The sequence below is a fragment of the Phaenicophaeus curvirostris genome, chromosome 15 (genome assembly GCF_032191515.1).
Source record: "Phaenicophaeus curvirostris isolate KB17595 chromosome 15, BPBGC_Pcur_1.0, whole genome shotgun sequence".
NCBI lineage: Eukaryota > Metazoa > Chordata > Aves > Cuculiformes > Cuculidae > Phaenicophaeus > Phaenicophaeus curvirostris.
The window spans coordinates 17,396,308-17,423,485 of record NC_091406.1 but is presented as its reverse complement, the minus strand read 5'-3'; the positions used below and the strand labels follow the sequence as shown (position 1 = coordinate 17,423,485).

Here is a 27,178-nt window from a genome sequence, read left to right as displayed (position 1 = left end):
AGGAGGCTGAGGGGAGACCTCATTGCTCTCTCCAACTACCTGAAAGGAGGTTGTGGAGAGGAGGGAGCTGGGCTCTTCTCCCAAGTGACAGGGGACAGGACGAGAGGGAATGGCCTCAAGCTCCGCCAGGGGAGATTTAGGCTGGACATTAGGAAAAGATTTTTCACAGGAAGGGTCATTGGGCACTGGCAGAGGCTGCCCAGGGAGGGAGTTGAGTCCCCTTCCCTGGAGGGGTTTAAGGGACAGGTGGACAACATGCTGAGGGACATGGTTTAGTGTTTGATAGAAATGGTTGGACTCGATGATCCAGTGGGACTGTTCCAACCTGGTTATTCTATGATTCTGTGATAATATGTGACCTGCAAGCAGCAATTTAGCTCTGGCCCCTCAGCCAGGCAGCACATTGCTAATTACACCCAGGGGTTTTGGCTTCTCCTGCAGGAGAGAAACATGTGCAAAGACTTTGGGGTTGTAATTGGCTGTAGTCCCACTTAAATCCAGTTAAGCTGCCTCCGTGCCCAGCCTGGCTGCTTCTGCTTCAGTTGCCCGTGCAGGGAATTGGCTTGGGGAATTGAGCTGGGAAAAGGTGAAGGGGCAGAGAACCTTCCACAAATTGGGTCCCTGCAGCTGATCACCCCTGTTCCTCCACGGGAGCAGGGGCTGCAGGTGATTAGGTCATGGAGTTCTTGGATGCGTCCTCCTTCAGCAACGAAGGGGTTGGTTTGTGCCACACGTGTCTGCACCTCGGCATGATGATGATGCTTGGCTGAGTGAGAAGGCTCAGCAGGAGGTGAGGAGCTGAGGCTGGAGGCAGTCAGGATGTGTTCTCCTGCTGCTGCTTGCGAGGGGACACAACTCGCTGTTTGTTTTCTGCAGTAAAAACCTGCATTGAAGCTCTTTGAAATATATGTTGATGCTCCTGGAAAGGAAGGAGTCGGGAATATGAATGATTTTATGTTTCACTCCCTCATCATCTTATTGCCAAGGTAGCAGAGTAGGAGCATTTCTTCTGTCTGAGCACAAACCAGGAATTTTTCTCCTCCTTTTGTTCCATGCCTTTCTCATGAGTCTGATCCAAAATCAAATTATTGTAACTGTATGTATTAAATAAATCGCAGGCTTTACCTGGGCCAGGTGTGTTGGCAGTGGCTGATCCAACAAGAGCATCTTGGCACAGGCTTTGCCAGGCAGGGAAGAGTCTCTCTCCGTCTCTCCCGGCTCCGTAGTCAGACAGTCAGCACAAAGCAAAGTCTTTGCACAGAGGAGCTGCGCGAGGTTTGCAGCATTGTAGCTTACAAAGGAAAGGGCATGCATTTAAGAAATAACAAAGGAAATAGCAAGTATGTATGAATGGAGCGATTTATAATGTATTCAGTATAAAAACGCTGTATTCTTTCTCAAAAGGCAAAGATGCTGCCTCAGGACTTAGGTGCTGGCTGGGGAGTTTTGCATCCTCCGAGCTGCATTGGGAATGGGAAGCGATGGGTACAAAGCCAGGGAGAGGGTTAAAGTAGCATGGGGAAAAGAACAGTGGGCAAGGAGTGCTGTGAGGAACTGGCTCAGGGGGAGCAGTGTGGTAACAGACCCTTGTGGTGGCCTAGAGGAGGGGGTACAGAACACTCTTGGTTCCCACGGCTCTAAATTTGGTGACTCTGCAATTACCAGAGTGCAGAAAGAGCAGAGAGGAAGAGAGTCATGCCATCAGCGGCAAGCGTGTCACAGAGGAGTGATCCTTCCAAAGCCATTTAATGAGGGAGCGATTAGGGAAGCAGAAATAGGGAAACACATTTGGGCCTTGCACTGGGATGCTGGAGGGTGTGTGGGAGAGCAGATGAGGCTGTTTGGAGACAGCAGACCAGAGCAGAGGGCTGGTGAGTGCTGCAAAACCCTGTGGTGAGCCAGGGGAGAGGACGACTCCAGCCCTGCTCAGCAAAGGGCAGAGGGGAGATACGGGCCAGTGCACATAGAACCATGAACCCTGAACGCAGGGGTCTCCAGGGGCTTCCCCCACCTTCGAGCCCGGCTGGCTGAGCCCCGTCAGCCTCCTCTCCATGGCACAGCTTGGCTCCAAGTGACCTTCAAGCCAGCCTGTCCTCTCGGTAGGACTGACATCAGCCTTCAGAGCCGCAGCATCTTTCCCAAAACCACTCTTTGTACCTCAGCCACTTCAGATCAGGGTAAAAAAAAAAATAAAAAAATCTGCAGAGTGCAGCATTTGGAATTTTTCCTTTGTAACACACTAATTGCCCTCATTATTATGGTTCCTGGAGGCACCTCAGATCCTTATTACGGCAGCTGCAATCATGTAGGGGTGAGATGTGGTTTGCTGCTCCCTCCGGTTGCTGGCATCCTCGGCTGAGTGACAGGGCTCTGCCACACACACGGTGGGAAGGTCTGGTGAGCTGCTGGCAGACTCGCAGGCAGCCGCCGTAACTGTCTTGTTGCTGGTTTGTTGCTTCTCTGTTGCTTTCTAATTTATTTTGTGATGCTGTACAGGCTAATGCTTGCTGCCAGACCCAGTGGAATCAGGGAGTGAAACCAGGGAAGCCTGGAAGGATGCTGGAAATGTGTTGGAAATCCACACGTCCCTGCTCGATCCCCCCAAGACCTGGCCAAGCATCTGCCTGGTGGTTCCTTACAACACCAATGTGTAAGAATTAAATACTCAAGGCAAAGAAATGCCTGCGTTCCTTCCATCCCTGCAACAGGGAAGGTTTACTTTCACCCTTCTACCCCATTCCCTTCCCTCCCGTACGCTGCAGCCCTTCCCTGCGTATCTACAGATAACCCTGAATCCAAATACAACTTTTTCCTCCTGCGCACCCAGCGTGGCGGGACATGGTTTGTGATTCACCCTAACGCAGACTGATGCCACGCTGCGTTTGATCCGTCGCTGCTTTTTCTGTGTACGAGGCTTCATTTCAGCGAGCAGGGAAGCTCCTCAAGTGCAGGTGCTTGCCTCGAGAAGCCTTTCCCCAGCGGGTCACCTAAACACCATCATCGCTCAGGGAAACTCCAACACCCCTGGGAGCCAGAGAGCTCCTGCTCTCTGGCTCCCAGGGGTGTTGGAGTTTCCCTGAGAGCTCTCTGGCTCCTGCCAGCAGGGAATAATGAAGGTGGGGAAGCTAATGCAGAGCTCCCCGCAGACACATCACGCTGCCGGCAGCCCTAGCAGCTTCTTCCATGGAAAACCGTGTGTAACCTCCTTGTGGTTTTGCCATTTTCAGCGACATCCTTCTGAGACAGATGCCTACAGAGCTGACAGACGCAGACAAGTGGTTTTAGGCTGTGTAGGAAAGGAGCTACAGCTCTGCTCTGCTCCTATGGGAGTCAAGCAAATGCTCCGTGTTTGCTCTCTGTGGGAGTGGGGACAGGACATCCCTGTGGAGCCTTGTTTGCAGCTGCGAGACCAGCCTCTGCGGGGATTCAAAACAGCCTCACGTCGGGCAAGTTACCAGCAAGGAAACTAATTGGGTCCTCACAGGGCAGCTCCTTTGCCCCATTGCTGTGTTGTGGGCAGCTGGTGCCTGGTCCTCGCTGCAGGGAGTCTGAGAAGAACCGTGTTGCCCTGCCCTGCCAGCCCTTTGTGGGATTTCCCTTGTCATAGAATAGTTCGGGTTGGAAGAGACCTTAAAGATCATCCAGTTCCAACCCTCTGCTAGGGGCAGGGACACCTCCCACTGGATCAGGCTGCCCAAGGCCCATCCAACCTGGCCTTGAACCCCTCCAGGGATGGGGCAGCCACCACTGCTCTGGGCAACCTATTCCAGTGCCTCACCACTCTCATGGAGAAGAAATTCATCCTTGTGTCTAGTCTAAATGTGCCCCTCTCCAGTTTATCCCCATTGCCCCTCATCCTATCACCACAAGCCTTTGTGAACAGTGCCTCCCCAGCTTTCTTGTAGCCCCTTCAGGTACTAGAAGGTCTCCTCAGAGCCTTCTCTTCTCCAGGCTGAACAAGCCCAAGTCTTTCAGACTGTCCTCGTATGGAAGGTGCTCCAGCCCTCTGATCATCCTTGTAGCCTCCTCTGGACCTACAGGTGAGCAGCTCATGTTTCAGGAGTAGAGATCAGACTTGCCTGCTGGCCTTGCACTGGGGCATCCCAGGGGCCTTCACTGCTTCGAGTATGGTTGGACTATGATCCTGTGGGTCTTTTCCAACCTAATGATTCTGTGAGTTTGCCGCGTGTGGAAGGTGGCGCTCAGGGAATGAACCCCTGACATCAGCCAGACCCAAGGAGCTGTGCCCAAGGGTCCCTTGCAAGCTGTCCCCTCACAAGCAGCCAGAAAGGGGATTTTGCAACCTTCAGAGCAGGACGATTTACACTTTCTCTTGTTCTTATCACCTCTGCAGCCTGCTGAAACAGTCTCACCTGTTGCACTGTTGGAAGCTGTCGAGGGGCTCCTCTTGCAGCCCGGGGAAGAAGGGCTGGCGTGCTGCGAGGTGGGACAGCCTGCCCTTCTCACCTTGGAGACCAAAGGGGAGCAGGGAGGAGCGGCACAGAGCTCCCAGAGCAGCTCCAAAGCGCCTTCGTGTTTTAATTGCAGCCTTGCCAACACTTGGGAGTTGTCAGGGATGTGAATTAAGCTGTCATTCTCCTAGAGTTATGATTCACAGTGGCTGGGAAAGCAGCGCAAGCACGGCTGGCTGCTGCCCCTTTCTGGTGATGGGAGACAGGGACACGGGTGGGATTGGCCATGGCTCATCCCAGGACTCAGAGATGCCCGAGGGATGAAGTCAGGCTTTTGTGAGCCACGCAGAAACAATCTGATTGAACACTTATTACGAGTGTATGTTAATCCTGGCTCAGTTATAGTGCGTGGGATTTAGTGTGCCTCGGCAACAGCTCCTGGCCCTGCAGAATCGTGGAATTGTACAATAGTTAGGGTTGGAAGGGACCTCAGAGATCATCTAGTTCCAACCCCCCTGCCACGGGCATCGACATTTCACTAGATCAGGTTACCCAAGGCCCCATCCCTACACTCCTCCACCTCCTAGAAGAGCTCTTATGTTCAAGCAATATTGAGCAGCAGAAAAACCCAACTCTCCCACATCTGTCACTTGTGATAAACTTTCTCCATGGAATGATGTGGTTGGAAAGGACCTTAAAGCCCATTCAATTCCAACCCCCTGCCCTGGGCAGGGACACCTCCCACTGGATCAGGGGCTCCAAGCCCCATCCAGCCTGGCCTTGAACCCCTCCAGGGATGGGGCAGCCACCACTGCTCTGGGCCACCTGGGCCAGGGCCTCCCTATCCTTATCGTGAAGAATTTCTTCCTAACGTGTAATCTAAATTTTCCCCCTTCCAATTTAAAGCCATTCCTCCTTGTTCTGTCACTCCAGGCCCTTGTCAAAAGCCCCTCCCCAGCTTTCCTGGAGCCCCTTTCAGTACTGGAGGCTGCTCTAAGGTCTCCCTGGACCCTTCTCGTCTCCAGGCTGAGCAAGCGCGCTGGGGACACGGCTCTGTCCGCGCCCTCGGTCTGGCCACGCCCCCTCCCCTGACTGACCACGCCCCCTCCCCTGACCGGCCACGCCCCCCTCCCCACAGGTCACACTGCGCATGCGCGCACTGCCCGGCTCTTCCCTCCCCCCTTCCTTGTCGCCGCCTCCCTGTGCGCACGCGCACCGCCCGCCCTGACGCAAGGCCCCTGCAATCGCCCTGCGCTTTATCCTGTCCGACCTTGAGTGCGCGGCCGCCCTCAGGACCCGGGCTGTCCGCGGCAGCGCCTGTGCGCGGAGGGCCACTCCGGCGCCCGCGCCTCGGCTCAGCCCGCGCCACCGAGGCGGCCGCCTTCCTCGCCTCTCGCAAATACAACGCGCGGCCGCGCGCGGGGCGGCGCTGTGCGAGCCGTGTGTGCCGAACGCGTTCGGAGCGATCGGGCGATCTCCGGGGACAGCCCGCGACGGGGGTTGGTCCTGCGGCGCCTCACCCCTACTCCCCCCGGCAGGCCCCACGTGGGTGGAGGTTTCCAGAAGAGCCGCGGCCGCGCGCGCCCCGTCCCTCCTCGCCCCGCTCCGCCGCCGCCATGATCAGCGCCGCCGCGCGCCTCCCGCTGCTGCTGCCGCGCGCCGCGCACCCCCCCGCGCCGGGGCCCGCGCAGGTCGGGGGGCGCTGAGGGGATGGGGGGGCCCTGAAGGAACGAGGGGGCCTGAAGGGATAGGGGAAGGCCCTGAGGGAGATGGGGGTGAAGGCCCTGAGGGAGATGGGGGGGGAACGGGGGAGGCCCTGAGGAAACGAGGGGGGGTCTGAGGGGATGGGGAGGGCCTGAAGGGATGAAGGAGGCCCTGAGGGAATCGAGGGAGACAAGGGAGGCCCTCAAGGAACAAGAGAGCCTAGAGGGGCACAGGGGAGGCCCTGGAGGAAGGGGAGGGAGGCTTAAGGGAATGGGGGAGCCTTGAAAGGATAAGAGAGCCGGGGGAGGATAGGGGGGCATAAGGGAAGCCCTAAAGGCATGAAGGGGGCCGGAGGGAATGGGGGACGTCTTGAAGAGATGGAGGAGCCCTAAGGGAATGGGAGGGGGGCTTGAAGGGGCGAGAGAGCCCCAGAGGAGGTGGGGAAGCGATCCGATGGGATAGAAGAGGCCCTGGAGGGGACGAGGGGCCACGGCTTGGGGAGGAATGGCAGAAGTCCTGAGGGAGTGCGGGGAGGCACAGGGGGCTGTGAGGACAAAGGGACCCAGGGGAGGCTTTGAAAGGATGGGGCGGCTCTGAGGAAATGGCGGGGGGCCTTGAAGGGAGGAGAGGGCTTGGGGGAGCAGCTCTGAGGAAACAAGGTGGTGGTGGGCCTTGAAGGGATGAGGGTGATCCAGGGGTGATGGGGAGGCCTTGAAAGGACAAGGCAGCCCTGAGGGAATGGGGCCTTTTAAAGGCATGAAAAAGCTAAGGGGAGCAGCCCTGAGAGTAGAGGAGAGATGTGGTAGGCATGTGGGGGTAGGTGACAGAGGCATGAGAGGGCGCGTGGGAGAGACCAGGGAGGCCTCAAGGGGTCTTGAAGGGACAAGAGAGCCTGAGAGAGGTGGGGAAGTGACCTGAGGGTACAGGGAGGGCCCCGAAGGGACAAGAAGGGATGTCTTGGGGGGAATGAGAGAAGCCCTGAGGGGATGGGGGAAATTCTAGGGGGATGAGAGAGGCCAGGAGGAACAGGAGGCTGTGGAGGGAATGAAGGTGGCCCAGGAGGGATGGAGGAGACTCCCAGGGAACAATAGGGGTCTTGAAAGGATTGGGGGGGGTGTATATGGGGATGGCGAGGGGCTACGAAGGCTACGCTCTGTGCTGCTGCCCTGCCCATCAGTCTCAGAGACGGGATAGATTCTGTTAAGGAAACTGTTAATGGTGGCGAGGGGGAGCAGGGTGATGGTCTGGTATGGACCAGTTTGCATTAAGTTATTTTGTTAAAAATCCTGAGAGTTGATGCTTTCGGTCCTCAAAGGTGCAAAGTTGTGGTCACTGCAGAAAGAGTTGATGCAAAAATCTTGCCTGCAGGCCCTGCAAGAAAACTTTTAGAGCACTTATTGCTGAGCAGGCGTGATGCTTGGAGACAGGGGTTAATGTTTATCTTTTGCTGGTTGCTGCAAACTGAAAGTTCAGAGTGGATTTACCTTGGTATGTTATGTCTGGTTGCGTATTTGTAGGTTGTTTTGTATGAGGGAAATGGCTCAGTTCTGGTAAGAGATCAGAGTTCTGCCAGGTGGATAGGTGTAATTATTGGGGTTTGTGGCAATCTGACTCTCAAATTCCTCCTTAATTTGCAATTAAATTTTAAGAAAATAAACACTGTAGTAGGGACAGGTCACTTGAGGAGTTGTCTGCCTTTGAAATGTGGAAGATCGCTTGGTTTTTAAAACTGAATTTTCACTGGGACATCCTTATTTTATAGACATTTTGGAATGGCCTCAGTCAAAATGTTCTCAGAACAGCATCCAGCAGAAGATATGCGTAAGTATTTCCTTCCTTTTTCACATTTAGCCATTTAATATTAATATCGATTGTTGTCCTGGTACCAGCACTGGTTATTGGAGTTGGAGATGGGGTAACAGAGCAAAACCTGCAACCTGTGTGTTTAGCTTTGCTAAGGCTGTTTCTTTATCTCTCGTTTTTTTTTGCAGGGGGACTTTCAGGAATTTTTCTCCCCCTTCTCCCACCACCAGCAGCACCCACAAAATGTTGAAATTTGTTTGGTTTAAAAAAAAAAAACAAACCACTGGAAAAAAACAAACAAAAAGATACCCTAAACATTGGTAGAACAAATTGTTTTATACTGGCTTGACATGAGGGTAATGAGTGGCTCCATATTCATACAGATAGTTTATTTCAGCTTGTGTATTATAATTACTGGGGTTTCTTTTTTGCATGAGTAGCAGTTAGTTGTGTAACTTGGTCAGATGTTTTGTGGCTGGTGCTGATTCAGGACACAGTGGGAAATCTGTTCCTGTTAGAAAAATGGCCCAGTTCTGATTAGTGCAGAGAAACTGAGCAGTTGCACATTTCCAAGATCGCTGCTTTATGTTACATGAATTGGAGAGAGAGACTTAGTGTCTTGGGGAGCAAGAAGGGGGTAGGTAGCCTGGTCCTAAACATGGTCCTGCTTTGCCTTCGGTATCATCACAGGGCATGACTTTGCAAGGCAAAACTCTAATTCAGTTCTCTCTGGCCTTAATGGGGTAACATGCGCTTCCTAGAAAGGCAGAGAACATTTGAATTTGTCTTGTGTAAGAACCACTCCAGTTTTTCAGAATTAAATTAGTTAGTGGCTCCTCAGGACTGAAAACATGGTTATCTTAGTTCTGGCTTGGAGAACCCTTCATGGGTTAAGTAATTTGTTGCATTTGTGTATTCTCTACGTGCTAAGCAGCAATAAATAAACCAATGCAATTTATTGTTAGCATTTTGACTGCAGGTGGATGCTTTCAAACCAGTTTGAACATGATAAGCAACCCAAAACCAGTTCTGTCTGTGGAGGCACATATTTAGCTACTGCTTGGTTCTGTATCGGGATGTTGTAATATATGTAGTAAAGAGTATTCTTGTGAAGAATAGTATTTTGTGTTTATTTAAACAAGCTAGGATGTACCTGTAATCAGTTCGACTGAGAACAAGCACTAGGTTAAATTTCTCTGCAAGAGTCCAGGAACACCTTAGCTCAGAACACAGTGTGGATTTGCTTCGCCATCCAAGTGAAAAGTCACTTTGTCCAGCCTTCAGGGTGGAAAAGTGTTTTGCTATCTCATGGTTTTCCTTTGTTAATAATTCTGTTTTTCTTACAATGTGCTTTTCAGCTCAGAAGCAATCAAAGGTGCTGTTATTGGAATTGATTTGGGTACAACAAACTCCTGCGTGGCAGTTATGGAAGGAAAGCAAGCAAAAGTAAGTAAAAAATTTTAGCTCAGCTTAGAGTAAAGGTATTAAAAGGTCAGAATCCAAACAGGTGTTCTCAGAGGTGATGTTTTTTGATGGTATCCTGTTATGTTTTTTACGTAGGTGCTGGAAAACTCCGAAGGTGCCAGGACAACACCATCAGTTGTTGCGTTTACAGCGGATGGTGAACGCTTGGTTGGGATGCCGGCAAAGCGGCAGGCAGTGACTAACCCACACAACACCTTCTACGCTACCAAGCGGCTCATTGGGCGGCGCTATGATGACTCTGAAGTGAAGAAGGACATGTAAGGGAGGGCAGGGAGCAATTCTACATCCAGCAGGAATGCATAAAATACAGTGCTGTGTAACATGACGTGTTTTAAAGTATATCCCTCTTTTAGGTGAGGTAGTTATGCACTCATGTCTCAAAGTTTCATTGCTTATATTCTGAGGGCCAAGCTGTACTTTGCTATGTTGGTTGCTGATCATCTTAAGGTTTTCAGAGGAGGAAAAAGCCTAGCTGATGCTGTGCAGAATGGTTGGTGTCTACCAGCCAAGGCTTTTCTCATTCTTGAGGGCATTTACAATCAAAGCTTATATGATCATACCTAAGGCTTGTGATTAAAGGATGTAGCTGATTAAAAATAGCAGCAGGACATTCTTTGTTTAGAACTCATACATGCTCGTTTGTAGGGGGTTTGTGCTATATGCTGGTAGAAAAATCATGTGAAATTCTTCTCTTTTTCAGTAAGAATGTTCCATTTAAAATTGTCCGTGCCTCCAATGGTGACGCCTGGGTAGAGGCTCATGGGAAACTCTATTCTCCAAGCCAGATTGGTGCCTTTGTGCTAATGAAGATGAAGGAAACTGCAGGTTGGTACAGTCTGGTCTTTGGTGTGTGTGTGCGCAAGCGTGGCCTTGGTGCTGAGCTGTGGTAGAAGGAATTGGAGCAGCCACAAAGGTGTTCTTTGGTGTAGGAATCCTTGTATAGCCAGCCCTTCCATAGGGTGGAGGCCTTAGGGAAGATTAGTGCCTACCTCAGTCTCCGGTCTTTAGCAGGGTATTGGTGCTTTGCTTGAAACACACTCTTACGAAAATTGAATACCAATTGAGTTGATACTCAATTTTAATTGAATTGAATGCACGTTTACTCAGAATGGGGAGCTCCTTTTCATTGTAAACAGCAGTCCTTGTGCCTCGCAGGCAGCAGCAGAGCACAGGCTGTGGCAGCCAGGATTTTGGGTGGCTTTGTTCTAACTCGACTGCTGGATATGTAGCAAGAAAGGGACCGTTCAGGGGACCTAGTATTTGAGGCAAATGAATAGCTTCATGAATAGTCCAGTTCCATACAGTTCCCTCTGTTTTCCTGGAAAGCAGCAAGTTCTTGGGCAGCAAGCCTGTCTTCTGTTCTTAATTAGGAAGGTGATTTCAAACTACATAATGATAACTTGGTGTGATGGTCTTCTCTTACAAGGATAACTCTCTGTTCCATCTCCTTTTCCCTCCAGAAAATTACCTGGGACATTCAGCGAAGAATGCTGTGATCACAGTCCCTGCTTACTTCAATGATTCCCAGAGACAGGTATTCACAAAGCTGCAAGACTCTTGGGCTTATAAATCGCATTTAGTTTCTCTCAGTAGTCAGCACCCTTCCTCTTTTTTTCCTCAGGCTACAAAAGATGCTGGGCAGATCGCTGGCTTGAATGTTCTGAGGGTGATTAATGAACCGACAGCAGCTGCTCTTGCCTATGGTCTGGACAAGTCTGAAGACAAAGTGTAAGTGCCTGTTCATAACACCTGCCCTCTCTTCAATAAGCATGCTGTGATTTGCTTTGTAAATGCCTCTTCTGCTTTCAGTTTTTTTTTAAATCATGGGTTGGAATTCTGCCAGATGAGACTCGGAGCTCTGAGTCAGTGCTTTGTAATGGCACCTCTGTTCTATGCCAGCCGTACTTAAATGAAAGTGAGTTCATAACTTGCAGCTACAACTTAATTATGAAGGCTGTGTGTCAATTTAATTAACTTACCTAGTGGTAGCAGCAATAGGTGTGGCTAAGGATAACAAGGTGAGAGGCTGAGGTGTAGCACAAGAGGTGCGCCAAGGCTTAGTGCCTGGAATGCACAGCTTGCATCTTCCCTGCCTGCCTGTGGCCTTCTCTTGCTCTCAAGGGTGGCTATATAAATTCTTTCATAGAAGGGTTTGGGTTGGAAGGGACCTCAAAGCCCATCCTGTTGCACGTCCCTGCCACGGGCAAGGACACCTCCCACCTTCCTATTTAAGATTTTGTATTTTTCTGATGTAGATTAGAGTGCTATGAAAGCCTTGCATTTTGAAAAACATGTTTCATAATGATACTGTGTCCCTGCCCTTGTCATTGGATGCAAGTGTGGCTTTTGCTGAAGAGAAAGGATCTGCCTTCTCTGAAATAACAGGCAAGGTTAAGCATCGTGCAGCACATCTTTCAGAGAAAGCTTCCAGCTCTCAAGGAATGTGTGCGCTGCGTCATTTGTTTACTGTGGTCTTTAGAGGACCTCTTAACTTCTCTGCCGGCTTACCTCCTGGGGAGAGTGATTTTTGAGCTAAGCAAGTTTTTGTCTAGAAAGTAACGTTTCTGCATCTGTTCTTGTAGTATTGCAGTCTATGATTTGGGTGGTGGCACGTTCGATATTTCCATTTTGGAAATCCAGAAGGGAGTCTTTGAGGTTAAGTCCACCAATGGTGACACCTTCTTAGGAGGAGAAGATTTTGACCAGGCTTTGCTACAACACATTGTTAAAGAGTTCAAGAGAGAGGTAAGGTAACTTCTTCAGAATTCAGTCTGGAGTTACACTCTTTTTCAACCTCACTTATATAAAGGAATGGAAATTCTCTTTAATTACTAGGACTTGGTTTGTAATCTATGGCACAATTGAAATTAAGAGTATTAACTATCTGTTAGCCTGGCTTCCAGTTCTTATATTTGCTTTCTTGAGATGGACTGTTCCTCTTCTGGAAGACTAGCAGAACTTCTGCTTTTTTCCTCTAGCAGAGCAGGAATATCCTTTGTAGTCTGCTTACTTTTAATAGGGAAAATCTGTGGTTCCATTGAATGTGGCAGCACAGATGTATGCAATACCGGCTTGGCTGCAGGAGACTGCAGTGTAATTCCAACTCCTTTACTAATTCAGCCTTGCCTTAATATTCTGTGATGCAGCAGCTTTTCCAAGCTGTATGTTATTTACCATGTAATCGCTTCCAGAGCAGAGAGGGCTCACAGATGCTTCTGAAATGGTAAATGCATTTGCCAGAAGTGAGAGAGATCAGCGGAAGTGTATTTATATTAGGCTGTATTTCTAGAAACATCTTCACAGTCAAGAGTGATAGGAAGGTGAACTGCAGTGGAGAGAAGCTCTCCGTGATTCCTGTGCAAAAGTTGAAAGCCTATTAACCAGTGTTGTTTGTCTCTTAGATGGGTGTTGACCTGACTAAAGACAACATGGCCCTGCAGAGGGTGAGAGAAGCCTCAGAGAAAGCAAAGTGTGAGCTTTCATCGTCTGTGCAGGTAGGTGGCTGGGTTCAAAGCAGCCCACTGAAACAGTTCAGTATGCTGAGTTTTGCATGGTTTTTGTTTACATAGCTCCGTGAAATTGCTGGTTTTTTCTTGTGGTCACAGAACAAGCTTCTGTGTTAAAGTGATGCCAGTTGGTTACAAAATCCTTTAGCAAGGAAGACTGTTTGGGAGTGCAGTTAATTGTGGAAAGCTGAGATTATTAGCGGGTGCTGGGTTTTGCCTTTCTTCTGGCACTGTGTTTTCTCATCTTGCAGGGAATGTGGCTTTGGTCCCAACTTAAGTATTTCAGAAATATGATTGCCATCATGGGAGTCAGCTGCAGGTAGTGCTGCTGGGTTACTGACGGCCCTTCCAGCTTTGTGCAGGCAGTTCCAAAACCTTGGTGCTATTCATTCCACTGAAACAGCTAATTTGTCTAGTAACAAGAAATAATTTCTATAAAGGTTCTGTACTTATTTGCCTAGAGAAGAGTTGTCTGGACAGTGGGCAATATATACCTCCTTTCCTTTTTCCACTCACTTTGTATATGAATGCGTTCAAGTATGTTCTTTATTCACTACTGAAAATAAGGAACGGGAGAAGCAGCAAGTTGGGGGTGTAATAGTTACTGAAGTGAAATTAAGGTCAATTATATAGTAATTGAAATGAGGACTCTGCCAGTTTCTAGGTTCTGAATAAACATTTTTTTTTGTTGGTGGTCTTTGTTGGCTGGTGGGGAGCTCATAGCAAAGCATTTAGGCGAGTCACAATGGATGCATAGTTCTGCCAGAGACATAGCAGGCTCTGTTTTACTAGCTCAAGAGTTGGCAAATACAGTCTGCTTATACCAGGAAAAACTGAATTCCTTAACTCTTTAATGGAGAAGGGAAAAGAACTTGCTTTAGGGCCTATTTTCCCCTAATGCTTTTGACCACGCTGCTTATAAAATGAATGCACACATCTAGTCAGTAACATGAGTTTAGTTAGTGCTGTGTAAACTTAATCTCTAGATCTTAAAGCATTAGCGTTTTTAATTGCTTTGATTGTGGTATCTTTTAATGTCAGCATGACTCAGCACTTGAACAAGATGGTTGCAGCGTAAGAGTTGCTTTAAAATGCAGCATGTGAATTTGTCATAGCCATGAAAAATGGAGATTATGGTCCCTGGCACTGATGGACTTGGTGTTAAATGGCAGTGGACTGGCTGTCAAATATGAGTTGTTTCCATTTAGAAAACAGTCAGGGGTTCTGAAATGTTACACAAAGCATTAGTCATCTGGCAAACGTGTTTCTGAACACTGACAATGAGCTTTCTTCTGTGTTGTGCTGAAGGAAGAGGATTAAGGCTGTAACTGCTTCCAGCATGTTTCAGCTCTGATCACCTGGCTGTGATAGAAATTAAATTGTTTTTCAATAAAAGACTTGAAAGTAACATGATATTAAAATAGAACTAAACAGTTGTTAACCGAGATGTGTAACAAGAAAACAGTTTTCCTGTCTCTTATTTGAAATGTCAAACATAAAAATATGCTGGCTGCCTCTTAGAGACTGGGTTGCAGAGCTAACAGCCACACAGATGTTTCAGTACAGGCAGAACAGAACCTGTAATTTGATCTAAAACCTGTATGTAGCTGCCTTATGTCCCATTCCTGTTTCTCACTCTGTGCCTCTTTCTGTGCCTACAGACTGATATTAACTTGCCCTACCTTACTATGGATGCTTCTGGACCAAAGCACTTGAACATGAAGCTGAGTCGCTCGCAGTTTGAGGGCATTGTAGCTGACCTGATCAAAAGGACGGTAGCACCGTGCCAGAAGGCCATGCAGGATGCTGAAGTCAGCAAGAGTGACATTGGTGAAGTCATCCTTGTTGGTGGGATGACCAGGATGCCGAAGGTATGACATATATCTCCGTTACTGGCGAAAACTGGCACAGCCTGCTGGTGCTTCCTGTTAAGGGTGATCCACAGCGGGAAAGTCAGGGGTCTGGTAACTTCAAAGCTCCAGCAACTGAAGGCCCCAGGAACAGAGTTCGCATGTTTAGTCCCTTGACAACAGTGGCACGATACTCTCATCCTGTTCAGTTAGCTCAGCTTGGATCTAGAGGCTGTAGCCAAGCTGTATTTAGCAAAGACAAGTGGGAGTTATCAGGGGTTGAAGATTCAACTTGACTTTCTGCTGTGAACCCAACATAAGCAGTGTTGTTTAGATATACAGAGTGTTGGAGGCTTCAGTGTGTGATAAAGGTACGCTTCAGTGGCAATAACCTATCGGTGCCTTCCAGTGGATTTCTTCCCATGTAGAGCAGTCATAGCTAGCTGTGAAGAAACTGCACGAGCAGAATAGCTCTGTTACCTGCTGTTTGCCTGTATTTGGCTCCCTGTGTGAGGCTGGGTGCTGTCAAGCGTATTTAACTGGCTATTCCTGAGACTCATCACCTAATACCTGGCTCTTGTGTGCTGTGGCGATAAGCACCAACAGGTGACATAGAAGCTTGCTCTACTGACATGCAGTCTCTCGCAGGTAAGGCACTATCTGCTGGTGATGCATCATTCTTGTTCGCAGCAGTGCAGGCTGCTGTTTAACTCCCTGAAGTCAGGACTGAACGTGTCTGCACACAATCTTCAAGGGTACAGCTTGTCCTTTTCTACAGCAATTGGCAAAGTCTCGTTCCATAGGGATCCATCAGGCTTGTGGTGTTTGTTTGCTGTGAAGATTTGTGATTTGCAGTCCTTGCTAGGATTGTAGGTGTGTACATAGTTCTGCTTGGGATCAATTTGGGGTTTGGTGGTGGGTTTGTCTTCTCTAAGTGTTACATGAGCCTGGGAGCTGGAGGTGATATTGTTGTGTGCAGAAGGTCACCCAGGCAGGGGAACCAGAGCAGCAAGATAAACAGAAGCTACTGCTCTGGGCAAAGCTCAAGTGGAGCAACTTCCCAAAGTCCCTGCTTTTCCAGCGGGGTAAGGGAAAAATGGTGTGGCTAGTGACACATGAAGTGATGAAAACCACTTCTGGAGGTGGGGAAGCCTTTTCTGAAGTGTTATGTATCCTTTGGGGTGGCAGACAGTACTGAAATAATGATTTCATGGTTTTTACTACTATTCTTACTTTATACCCTGTTAGTACCACCCCAGTCTGTGGCTCTGATTTTATATAATGCATTGCTGAGGGCCTGTAGTTACAGCTCTAACTTCAAGATCAGTGCCTGTGTTTCACCTAGCACAAGGCCTTCTCTCTGTACGTTGTTTTCCTTTCGCCCTGCTAGGAGGGACCATGCCTTCTTTGGAGTGTTCATGTGGCCAGTGCTCCAGGAAATGTACAGATGGTGGTTAGAAATAGTTTCTTTTGTATTGTAAAATAGGCCTCCAGGGGGAAAGACTTGCACTTAATTATATGCCTATGCATATTAAGTGCCTTCCTCTGCAACGATCGCTTGGGACAGATGTCTCCTGGCTTAAGTGCAGCCAGGACAGTTTTCCAGGTGCATCACACTTACTGTGCAGGATGAGTGGGAACCAGGTCCCACATGCTTCTCTTGTCAGGAGTAGGGGACTGCCCTGTGCTCTGTGCAGGCACCTTGTTGCATTACGATCTGGATACATCAGCAGTAAATCTGTTGGAATCAGGAGAATTCCTTCCCTGAAAACGGAGTAATGCAGCTCAGGCTGTCTGCTGATGAAGCAAACCTGCTCTGGCAAAGCAGCCTATTGCATATAGTTTGAAAATAATGTACTTCACACATTTTTCCCTTTCTCCCTGTATTGCACACAGACAAGTTGAATGTCATTCTGCCCTGGATTTTTTTACCATCCCTGCATTCTGCTTCCACAGCTGTACTGTCCTTGGAAACTCTGTTGTGCCCAGCGCTGCCTCATACAAGGTCCTGGGGAGCAGTCCTTGACTCCTACTTGATAAGCACGGACAGATCCCTGCTGAATACAGCTGGGCTGTGTGCAAGGACTGATGTAGGTTGACTTTGCAATCAAGTCAGCCAGCTACAAGAAAGTCTCCAGAGAATAAGTTGTCTAGACTGAAATGAAAGCATTTAATGGGGTGTACGGAAGATGGGATTGAGGGAGCAGTCACAGGCCTGAAGCTTAGTATTTCTGCTGTGCCATGGGGTAACACAGCAGCAGGAAGCCTAAAGATACAAACTGGTAGGTGAGGCTGGCATGTTCTTGCAGCCACAGCACTGGGCAGCGACACTTCTCTCTGCATATGAGCTGTGCTTTCTTCCCATTCAGGTGCAGCAGACTGTACAGGATTTATTCGGCCGTGCTCCTAGCAAAGCAGTTAATCCTGATGAAGCTGTTGCTATTGGTGCAGCTATTCAGGGTGGCGTGTTAGCTGGTGATGTTACCGATGTGCTGCTGCTGGATGTAACTCCCCTCTCCTTGGGGATTGAGACACTGGGAGGTGTCTTCACGAAGCTCATCAACAGGAATACTACCATACCAACTAAGAAGAGCCAGGTATGAATTGACTTTGAATGAGTGATTCTTTTGTGGTGATCTAAACACCCCGTGAAGGTTACCCAAAGCATTCCAGCAGGCAGTCTTGTCTCCTCTGCATCTGACAAGGACAAGCAGCATAGAAATGAAATTTAATGCCAGCCACAGAGTATTTCTCTTGATTATTAGCGTACCAAAGAGGGAAGAGGTAAGTTGTGTTAATGTGCCAGGATACCCCAGGGTGTTTGTGGTCAGGGTTGCAGTGTGTGCAATGATGTAACTGTCAACACATCATTCTGAAGAAGAATTGTGTGGAGACTTTCTGCAACTGAGCACTGTGCCTGTCTGAGACCACCTTTCCTGCCCCTGTGCCTTGGAAGGGGTTACTTTATTTCTGTGTTGTAAAGGCCTAGTAGGCTTGGGTGTGATACTTCTTTCACTTTGCCTTGTCTGGGTCTGCTAACGTGTGCTCTTCCTGATAACACTTTTTCTCTCTGGGGTTTATCTCTTTGAAGTAGCTTCTCTTTATTCTTTTCCTTGTTGTTAGTCAGTTTGTAACTGCATCCCTTCCCATGCTGTAATCTACTTACTGTATAGTAACTTTCTCTTCCTTTTCCCCAGGTGTTTTCTACAGCTGCTGATGGGCAAACTCAAGTGGAGATTAAAGTATGTCAGGGGGAGAGAGAGATGGCTAGTGACAACAAGCTTCTTGGCCAGTTCACCCTGGTACGTTGGCTACTCGGTACTCCCAACCTTAGGGCTGGCCTTCTTTGAGGAATGCAGTGTTGGAAGGAGTCATCTTACAGAAGACATTTGACTCTTTGTAGTGAAAAGGCAGTCTCTAAAGGTGCAGCCTTCAAGTGGCAGGGCAGCAGCTAGCATTTAAGATGGAATTTGGCGTTTCTGAGCAGTCTTATGCGGCACTGGGGCTACTGCAGCCTTAGGGCTCAGCTGCTTAAAAGGGCCTTATACTTCTGGGTACAAAATACTGAAAGAGCTTTGTAGTAGCAAGTCTGCACAGCAGATAACCCAAACCTCTGCTGTTGTGAAGGCGAGACCTGGAGCAAGCTCCATGTCACTGCAGGCCCTAGAGAAACTCATTGCAGGCCCAGTGCTGCTTTCCTGTGAAAACCTGTGGAACTGTCCTGCTTACTGGAGAATGGACGTGCTCCAGGGCTCCCTGTGTGCGGTGTGTGGCTGACTAACCGGCTCCCTAAATGGAATTGGTTTTGTCAGCGTTGGCAGAATTTGCCACTGGTATAACTGTTGGTCTGAACATGCTGTTGCCGTGAAGAGCCATCCAGAAAGAAACGACTTTGCCTGTCTTTTGTACCTTCAAAGGAAGCTGCATTGCCTGACTCTTGATGCAGTAGTGAAGTCCAGTTGTGTCAGAACTGAGGAAAGGGAGCATCCTGCCATGTCCTGGAGGGAAAGAGGGGCTTGTTTAGCAATAAACCAGAACCTGTGTCACATCCAAACCAAATCTGGGGGCTACTGCAAGTGGTTTCTGAGCACTTGTTCTGGGTAGAAATCTGTATCTTGTTAAAGCTTGATACTCCAAATTCACCACGTCATGCCAGCAGGCATGAGTGGGGCTCAGCTCTGAGTCTTATTTAAGATGCAACTGACAGATCACCAAGATAATGTGCTTAAAACTGGAGCCTCATTCCTTGAGGTCATGTCCATGTGGGATCTAACAGCTGAGCACTTCTCGTTCCCAGGTCGGGATTCCTCCAGCGCCACGAGGAGTGCCACAGATTGAGGTCACTTTTGACATCGATGCTAATGGTATCGTTCATGTGTCGGCCAAGGATAAAGGCACCGGACGAGAACAGCAAAGTAAGTGTTCTGGGTGCTGCCCAGGGATGAGGAGGAGAGGTGGGGAGCAGAATAGGGAGAGGAAGAAGTAACAACTGGCCTATATATCCATATTAAAGAAGTCAAGCTGCTGTGAACACATAGCACACTGTTGCCCTCTGTTAGCCTGCTGACAGGTTGCCACCAATGGATGAACTCTTGCACATTGGCAGAGATGAAGCATGTGTCTATACAAAGGTCGAGGAAGTCCTTACTGGCAGGGTTTGCTGCATTCCACATCATTTTGCACTGCATGACAGTCTGTCTTGGTCTGCTGCGATCGCTATAGCAGTGTTCCAGCAGAGTGTGGCTCTTTCTCAGGGTTTTGGGTATGTATTGGCAGAGCATCATCCCAGAGGTGTCTGGCAGCCAGGTTGGCTGAGGGCTCACAGGTGTTTCTGGAGCACTGCTCCCTAGTCACTGAGGAGCTCGGAGCGCTGATGTTCTGCTCTATGTTACCTTGAAGGGACAGAAATGTGACTCAGCACGAGAAGGGTAGAGACCTGCTGGAGTGAGTACAGAGGAGGCATTGGAGATGTTCGGAGGGCTGGAGCACCTCCCATACGAGGACAGGCTGAGAGAGTTGGGATTCTTCAGCCTGGAGAAGAGAAGGCTGCGGGGAGACCTTTAGAGCAGCTTCCAGCACTGCAAGGGGCCCCAGGAAAGCTGGGGAGGAGCTCTTGATCAGAGGGCCAGTTTTCCCCTGAAAGAGGGGAGATTGAGATGAGATGTTAGGAAGAAACATTTTCCTGTGAGGGTAGTGAGGCAGTGGCCCAGGCTGCCCAGAGCAGTGGTGCCTGAGGAGCCATGCCTGGAGGTGTCCAAGGCCAGATTGGATGGGCCTTTGGGCCACCTGATCCAGCGGGAGGTGTCCCTGCCCGTGGTGTGGAGGTTGAAACTGGGTGATCTTTAAGGTCCATTGCAACCCAATCCATTCAATGATAAATTGGTGTCTGAGGGTCCAGCACCTTGTACGAGTTGTTCCTGTGCTGTGCTCCTGGATGTTTTCTTCCTTCAGAAGTGCCCTCTGCTAACACACAGGGAGATTGCTCTCCGTTTGAGGCTGCTTGCATCAAGGTGCCAGCTTTTAACAGAGAAATCAAATTAGAAGGATCTGTATTAGGTCCAGGCATGCCAAGTACAGATCTGAAGAGATCAGACCTGTGCCCAGACCCTGTTTTGTTTCTTACAAAGGTCTCAGATTCAAGTGTTTGGAAGCAGCAGGTATTTTGTGTAGCATCCTTGTTCATTTTGACTCATTTAGGCTGGAAATGTCTGTAAATGGCAGGAGGCTTGGGGACTTCAAGCTGACAGGCTGTTTTCCTCTGTAGTGCAGTGAAATTTTAGGCTTGGTGTTCTGGGGTAATTAACAGCACTGTTGACATTTTCTAAAGCTCTGTCGTGGACTCAGAAAATTACTTTGAAGCACTTGTAGATTCCCCTGGTACAAAATAGATCTCTCTAGTGCCTCTAACTGGGAAGCATCTACACTGCCCTTTGTTGTTTCTTGCAGGCGACCACTTGAGCAATCAACAAACGCATGCTTCAGTTAAAAATGTTGTTAACTCTGTGTTGGCAACTTGAAGGCTTAAGATGGTCTTCACCAAACTGCTTGGCTTTTAACATAAATCTGTTTCCAAAATCATGCGGCTTGCTACTTCAGTTTCCTTGTAGATTTTCCATGTGGAGCAGCTTTCTAGCTCTGAGTAAATGCCTGCTGATAACAGGCAATCTGAAGTTTTTAGTTGCTTTTCTGCATGCAAACATGGTTCTAATTACAAAGGCTCAACCCACGTCTGGATCCAGAGGACGTGTGTGTGTCTGTTCAGGGTTTTGTACCATTGACAGGTATTATGCAGAAAACTTATTTGTAATAAGGATCTTAGTATAACATTTTGGCCTTTGGTCCTCTCTTTCTCAATGAAATTAATTTTTACTGCAGAGATCAGCTGAAGTCTAGACTATGCTTTTTGCCACTACTAGAGAAGAAGGAAAAAAAAAAGGATACCTTTAAGAGTCTGCTTGTAGAATCATGCTATGTTCACTTACTGTGGAGCTGGGTGGGGAATGTTGTCTTATCCTGCTACCAGCCTGGGCTGCTTTCCAACAGTGGAAGGAATCTCTGTGCCCTGCTAAAGCGATTCCTTCTGTTTGGATATTTTTTTACAGTTGGTTGGTGTTTTGCTCTGGGTTTAGGTTTATGTTTTTAACCTGTTTGAATTCCCCTTTGGTTTAGGGGGCTTTGTGTGCATGTTCCCTTTCCAGGAGGCGTAACTGGAGAACAGTCAGTGATTTGCAGAGGGTTGGACAGGAAGTGTCAGGCAGAGCTGGGGAGCTTGTAGATCTAAGATGTCAGCTTTTATCCTGCCAGCAGCATCACTGCCTCTTCAAAGGCTGCCTGCCTTTGTACTGCCCACGGGGTCTTCACAGGCGCAGTCCCTAAGCAGGGCTGCTGCCGTTGAGAGGGTTGGGAAATAATACTCTCCTTTTCTCAAGGATGAGGGCACATTCTTTATTAATGCTTCTTCTCTAATGCAGTTGTTATCCAGTCTTCTGGTGGCCTTAGCAAAGATGAAATTGAGAACATGGTGAAGAATGCGGAGAAGTATGCAGAGGAAGACAGGCGAAGGAAGGTAATGTGATCGTCACGGTGTCTTCCAGCCAGCAGTGTGCCTGCTGGTTGTTGTTCTGTGCTATTAACTGTGCGCACTGCAGAGGAGCTGTAGGTTCTCTGTGTAGTCTGGAGCTGTTTGGTTGCACTGTTACCTGTGTATCTTCCTCCGTCTTGTCTTCAGTTACATTTGGATTGCAAGAAGGTGTGTGCAGAGGCATTTGGGCCTCGGGTTTGACTTGTGTAACTTGCCCAGTGCGACTAGTATTTTAATTCCTCCATGAAGAATTACTAGGATGTGGAGGCAGCAATCAGCAAACTCACCTGCCTGTTGCCCGTGGCAAACAGCTTTGCAGCTCTGGTTATGTATTTGTCACTGCTCTTCACTGCCCACCTGCCTATTACCTTGGCAATTTATTTAAAGCCAGCTTTCCACAGCTGGGTTCTCACAGCAATGTTCCATTGAAATGGAAGCAGTACAGGGATACTTCAGCTACTATCTCTGAGTTTATTTTAAAGCTTAATTTGTAGAACTGCTAAGCAAAACTGCACCTCAGCCTCTTCCTTTGTGAAAAGTTGACGTTTTCATAGTGTTGAGAATCTCACTGTGGCATCTTGAGTGCTGTACTCACCTGAGCGTGGTACTTGCCCTTGGTGCAAGTGAAGCTGCCAGGAGGTGTTTGAAAGCCTCACTGACTTGATCAAGGGAACACTGACACTTACCATGCTTGAGTAACTGAACCTGTGATATCCATAGGATTAACGGTTGGAACTAATTTGTTTAATGAGGGTAGTACTATTGAATTATGCTACTAAATACAGAGCATTGATTTTTAAGCAGACGCAGTAAAGGCCTGCTCTGGGATATGGCATCACCATATGTTTAGTGATTGCTGGAACTAGCACACTGACTTTTCCTACTCTGTGTGCCCCTGGATGATAGAAACCTTTCTGGGGGTGTTCAGGCAGCACAGTAACTCTTGCCCTTGGCAGTGAAGGGATTAGAAGAGACTGAAGGAGAGAATACATGGAATAAACTCATGTGAAGCAGCATTTCCGTGCCTTGGCAGGTCTAAAGCCACAAAGCATTGACTTATTAGCATTTCTAGGTTGGATGGAGAACATTTAAAGACCTTGTTCTGGAAGTCCCAGTGTTTAAATAACTGTGTCATGTCCAAGAAGCGTAGGAGGTGGCCTAGCACTTGAAGAAGCTGCACTGAAAACTTTTTCCTGTTGCCTTGCTTTGACTTCATATCTTAAATCATGGGAAAAGTTCTTCCCTGTTTTAGTCTTGATGTAGATTACATTATCATTCTTGTTCAGTGACCGCATAGATGAAGGCAATTCGGTTACTTTCTTAACCATCGCTTCTTTTTACTTGCCTTGCATAGCTAATTGTCAGAATTCCCTCGTTGCACCTTTCTGATCCTGGCTTTACTGCCGTGGGAGTATCGTGAATGCCTAAACAGAGTTATCACTGCTGGACTTGGCATCGCAGAAGGAGTGAAAACAGTGTAGAAATAATTATTTTTCATCAGCTTTCCACTGTACGTGGTCACTCTCCTGAGAACTTCCTAATCTCCCTGTTCAGGGAGGCTGCTCTTTCAGGTGGAGGGAGGGCTGGGTGTCCCAGAGGCAGTTGCTGGTGAAAGGCTTGATGTTGGCTAGTTCTTGGCTTTTCCAGCATGCTAAGAGCTGTGCTTCACTAGTTGCCCCTACTTCTAGGCAAGTGAGCTTGGGTGTGAAAGTGTGAGGTCTGCCAAGAAACGGCTTGCTTGTGTTTCTTCTTCCCCCCTTGTCATTAAGAAGGAGCCAGGGTGGGAGCTAGAATGGAATCTGGCAATATGGGGAAAGAAATGCCAGCTGCTGGTCTATACGTACACAACTCCCATCACCAGTGATAAATGCAGTAGGCCCTAATGAGCTCTCTTACCCAGGAACGCGTGGAAGCTGTAAACATGGCTGAAGGCATCATCCATGATACGGAGTCGAAGATGGAGGAGTTCAAGGATCAGCTGCCAGCAGATGAGGTACGTAGTTCTTGATCCCTTAACGTTATTGGAGATAAGATTCCATACAGTATCTGTTCTTAAACTCACTCATCTGGCTCTGGCCACCAGCACCGATGCTGCACAGTCATCTGCTGCTGGATTTTGCACTTGATGAGCATGGCTGGTGGGAGGATGTAAGGACGTACTTGGAAGAACAGGGTTTGGATAATAGCAAATATCCTATTTCAAAGTGTGAGTCGAGTGTCACTGAAGATCTAAGAGCCTGGGAAGCTGTTAATGAAAGGCTTCTGCGTGAATTATGTCCTTGACTCGCCCTTGCGGTGATTTGATAAGAGCTGCACTGTGGCCTGCATGAGAGGAGAGTTCTGTTCAAACACTGGAGATGACAAACAGGGCCTGCCCGTACATTAGAGGGGCAAAGGCAAAGCTGCCGTGCGGTCCTGCGGTGCTAACACGGCAGCCCGGAACCTGGAGGCTGTGACAATTACTGTATCCACTCAATCCCAGTTTTCTTCTGTCTTTGGAGTGAAGTGGATATTTAGTATCGAAAGAGTGCTATTGTAAGTGATGGCTCAGTTTCTCTGTTCTGAATGTCTGAAGCCAAGTTTAACATAGGTTGCACAATCTTCAAGCTAACAACTCTCAGAAGCAGCATAAAAGGGCTTCCAGAGCCCTTGTGAGGCCTTTGAGGAAACAAAGTCACAGTTCACAAGCAGCCTCTGGTCAGTTTGAATGCAGTTTTTCAGCTACCTGCTCTCTCCAGGATAGGGACTGGGTAACTCTGTGTTTGGGATTACGATCACGGGAGTTTTCCGTAGGGAGCACTGAGCCTAAATCTGTTCCCTGAAGTGTGTTTTGAGGAGTGGCAAGAGGAAGTGGGTAGCAGCGCTTAGCAGTAAAGCTGCATGGTCTGGATAGAGACAGCAGCCTGACACAGGCAGCAGCAATCGCCTTCCCCTTCCTGGGGCTCGAAGTGAGAACTCTGCCCACGTTTTCCTGCAAACACTGCTGAGCAAGCGCTGCCGCCACAGCCGCATCCTCCAGTAACCTCTTTTCCCCAGGCCTGCAGCTCCAGCAGCGTGCCAGCCTGACAGGGAAATGCCAGCCTGGGGGAAGGGTTGGACAGATGGCTACAGGGGTTGTGATGAGACTGTATTGCCTTGGTTTGCCTCTCTGCTCCTTCTCCCAGCACAACAAAGGGATCAAACAGGGTGGTGAACAGCCTCGCTTGCTGGCTTTCTGACATGCCTTCAGTATAGCTGAAAACCAGCTTTCTTTTCCCTTTACCCTGGCTCCGAGGGTGACTGACTCAGTGGCGAGGTGCGCCAGGGAGGGCAGCTCTCATCCTTGGCCAGCTCTTCAGGCTCTGCAGGGCTTTCTGTCCTTGGCGCCTCTGCTGAGAGTGCAAACAGGGAGAGCGATTAGTGCCAACTGTGGCACATTTAGTGAAGTGGACAGGTGCCCGTTGGGAACTGAATGCAGTCTCAGTCCCTGCAGACCGTATGGTGCAGTTGGAGACTTCCCGGCTTCTGGCAGGAAAAGGTGGTTTGCCGTGGGCAGGAGGTGGGCGAAATGACAGGAATGAAATTCTCTGTGGACCAAGTGCAGGATTTCATAATGTTTGTTTGTGACTTCCTTGCAGTGCAACAAATTGAAGGAAGAAATTGCTAAAATGAGAGAACTTCTGGCTCGTAAAGACACCGAAACAGGAGAAAACATCAGGCAGGCAGCAACCAGCCTGCAGCAGGCTTCCCTGAAACTCTTTGAAATGGCATACAAGAAGGTAGGTTCATGGTTGTTCCCATTTTATAGCCCTCAACTGGGGAGGGGTGAGTCAGGACAGTTAGTCACTTAGGAGGGATCTGTGCTTAGAGGTGGTGCTGAGTCTCAGTGCAGCTCAGTGAGTGATGCTTGCTGAAGGGGCAGCTCTAGAAAGTCAGGTAGGGGTGGCGGCCTGAAATCCTGGCCCTCCTGCCATAGGCAGCGCACCTCCCGGGCAGTGTCTTACACTTCTGTACACTGTGGTATGGAAAGGTGCTGGAATGCCTTAATGAGGAGCATAAAGAAGAGCAAGGACAGGGCTTTCCCCTAGGTGGGTGGAGTGCCTAAAGACGTGATGTCTGAACTTACTTTAAGGTTGATTGTAAAACAGGCTTCCTTTTTAGTCAGCCTAAAATTACAGTACTAAGGCCATCAGGATTTTCTTCTCCGCCTCCTTCCCAGTGAGAGGCTCACCTGCTGGAGCCCTGGCAGCTGGGCACCTCACCTTTCCAGGGAGGTCTCCCAGGATGGAAATGGCACACTCTGCACGCGTGACCTTGCTGGTTCCAAGCTCCCTGTGCTGTGAGAAGCTGCTTTTCTGAACCTAAACTGAAAACGTGCAGTGCTGCAGTGGAAGCTTGTTGCCTCCACTTGGAAAGCATAAATAATGGGAAGATGATTTCCTCCCTCTTGGTAGCAGTTGTGCAGAGATGAAGATGGCTTCCATTCTCCCTTTTCACTGCAGGAAGAGTTTCTGCAGTCTAGAACCAACCTAAGTAGCCAGCTAGGAAGTCATGTCTGAGAGAAACGCGTTGTTGCTACTGTAACTCACAAGCCAACTCTTTCACAGATGGCCTCTGAGCGAGAGGGCTCGGGAAGCCCGGGGGATCAGAAGGAAGAGAAACAATAAGAAGTCTCTGTCTTGCCTTGACTCGAGTATGAAGAGGTCGATTTTCTTGACGCTTGGGAGAGAAAGGACCTTCCTGAGCAGCAATGGGCAGAATTCAGACTTACTGTGTTTTTGCAGTATTCTATATATAAAATTCTTTAATGTATAAACTTAGTGATGTGTCTGCTAGATAAATTGTCACTTGATGAAAGTTAATTCATGCCAGGTGAAGTTCTGAGCGTTTGGCCCTGTGCTGTTCGCTGAGGCACCTGGGGACTGGTCATTGATTTCTGATCCCGGCACAATGGTCTATTAAATCGATATCACAGTTTGGAAACCATGTCACTAAATTGAGGAGTGGAGGTGGAAGTCCTGTTGAAACTGGGAGGAGAATAATGCCTGTACAGACCCTTCGTGTGGATGTGACTACTGGTGAGTGGCTGGTAAGGCCTGCAAGCAGCAGTGGCCAGGCTGGAGAACATCTGGATCTGCAGCTGGGCTGGGAGCCTTGTTCTGAAGGAGAAGGGTTACTTCAAATTTAGCTGTAACGTTATTTCTTACGGAAGAGGCTGTGTTAAATACTTTGCTTGTCTGAGCCTTCTGCTCCATCCTTTGTCTGTTCTCTGCTTATGGTAAAATAATTTCCTTGATAATAAAACTGTTATTGGATCCATTCTGGATTTTTTTAAAATAAAAGCAGAAAAGTGTTCAA

The 27,178-nt window shown here is 48.6% G+C and overlaps 1 protein-coding gene and 1 non-coding gene across 2 annotated transcripts; both read left to right on the top strand.

The window, feature by feature from the left end:
- The first annotated feature begins 1,515 nt into the window (after positions 1–1,515).
- Positions 1,516–27,178, top strand: HSPA9 (heat shock protein family A (Hsp70) member 9). The gene is made up of 18 exons (XM_069869542.1): positions 1,516–1,576; positions 5,706–6,103; positions 7,879–7,937; positions 9,278–9,365; positions 9,480–9,661; positions 10,105–10,229; positions 10,865–10,938; positions 11,026–11,132; positions 11,987–12,149; positions 12,806–12,898; positions 14,572–14,781; positions 17,130–17,357; positions 17,958–18,062; positions 19,058–19,175; positions 21,732–21,826; positions 23,742–23,834; positions 25,459–25,599; positions 26,428–27,178. The coding sequence occupies exons 1-18, from the start codon at positions 1,516–1,518 to the stop codon at positions 26,485–26,487; spliced, it is 2,400 nt and encodes a 799-aa protein (XP_069725643.1). The 3' UTR covers positions 26,488–27,178.
- LOC138727348 (small nucleolar RNA SNORD63) lies at positions 17,603–17,673 on the top strand. The gene has a single exon (XR_011338546.1). It is a non-coding gene; the product is annotated as a small nucleolar RNA SNORD63 (small nucleolar RNA).

Coding starts and splice junctions, on each gene's coding strand:
- HSPA9 (XM_069869542.1), top strand. CDS start 1,516: ATGGGGAAAAGAACAGTGGGCAAGGAGTGCTGTGAGGAACTGGCTCAG. Junction 1,577..5,705: donor GGCTCAGGGGGAGCAGTGTG/GTAACAGACCCT, acceptor GGCCGCCCTCAG/GACCCGGGCTGTCCGCGGCA. Junction 7,938..9,277: donor GCATCCAGCAGAAGATATGC/GTAAGTATTTCC, acceptor TGTGCTTTTCAG/CTCAGAAGCAATCAAAGGTG.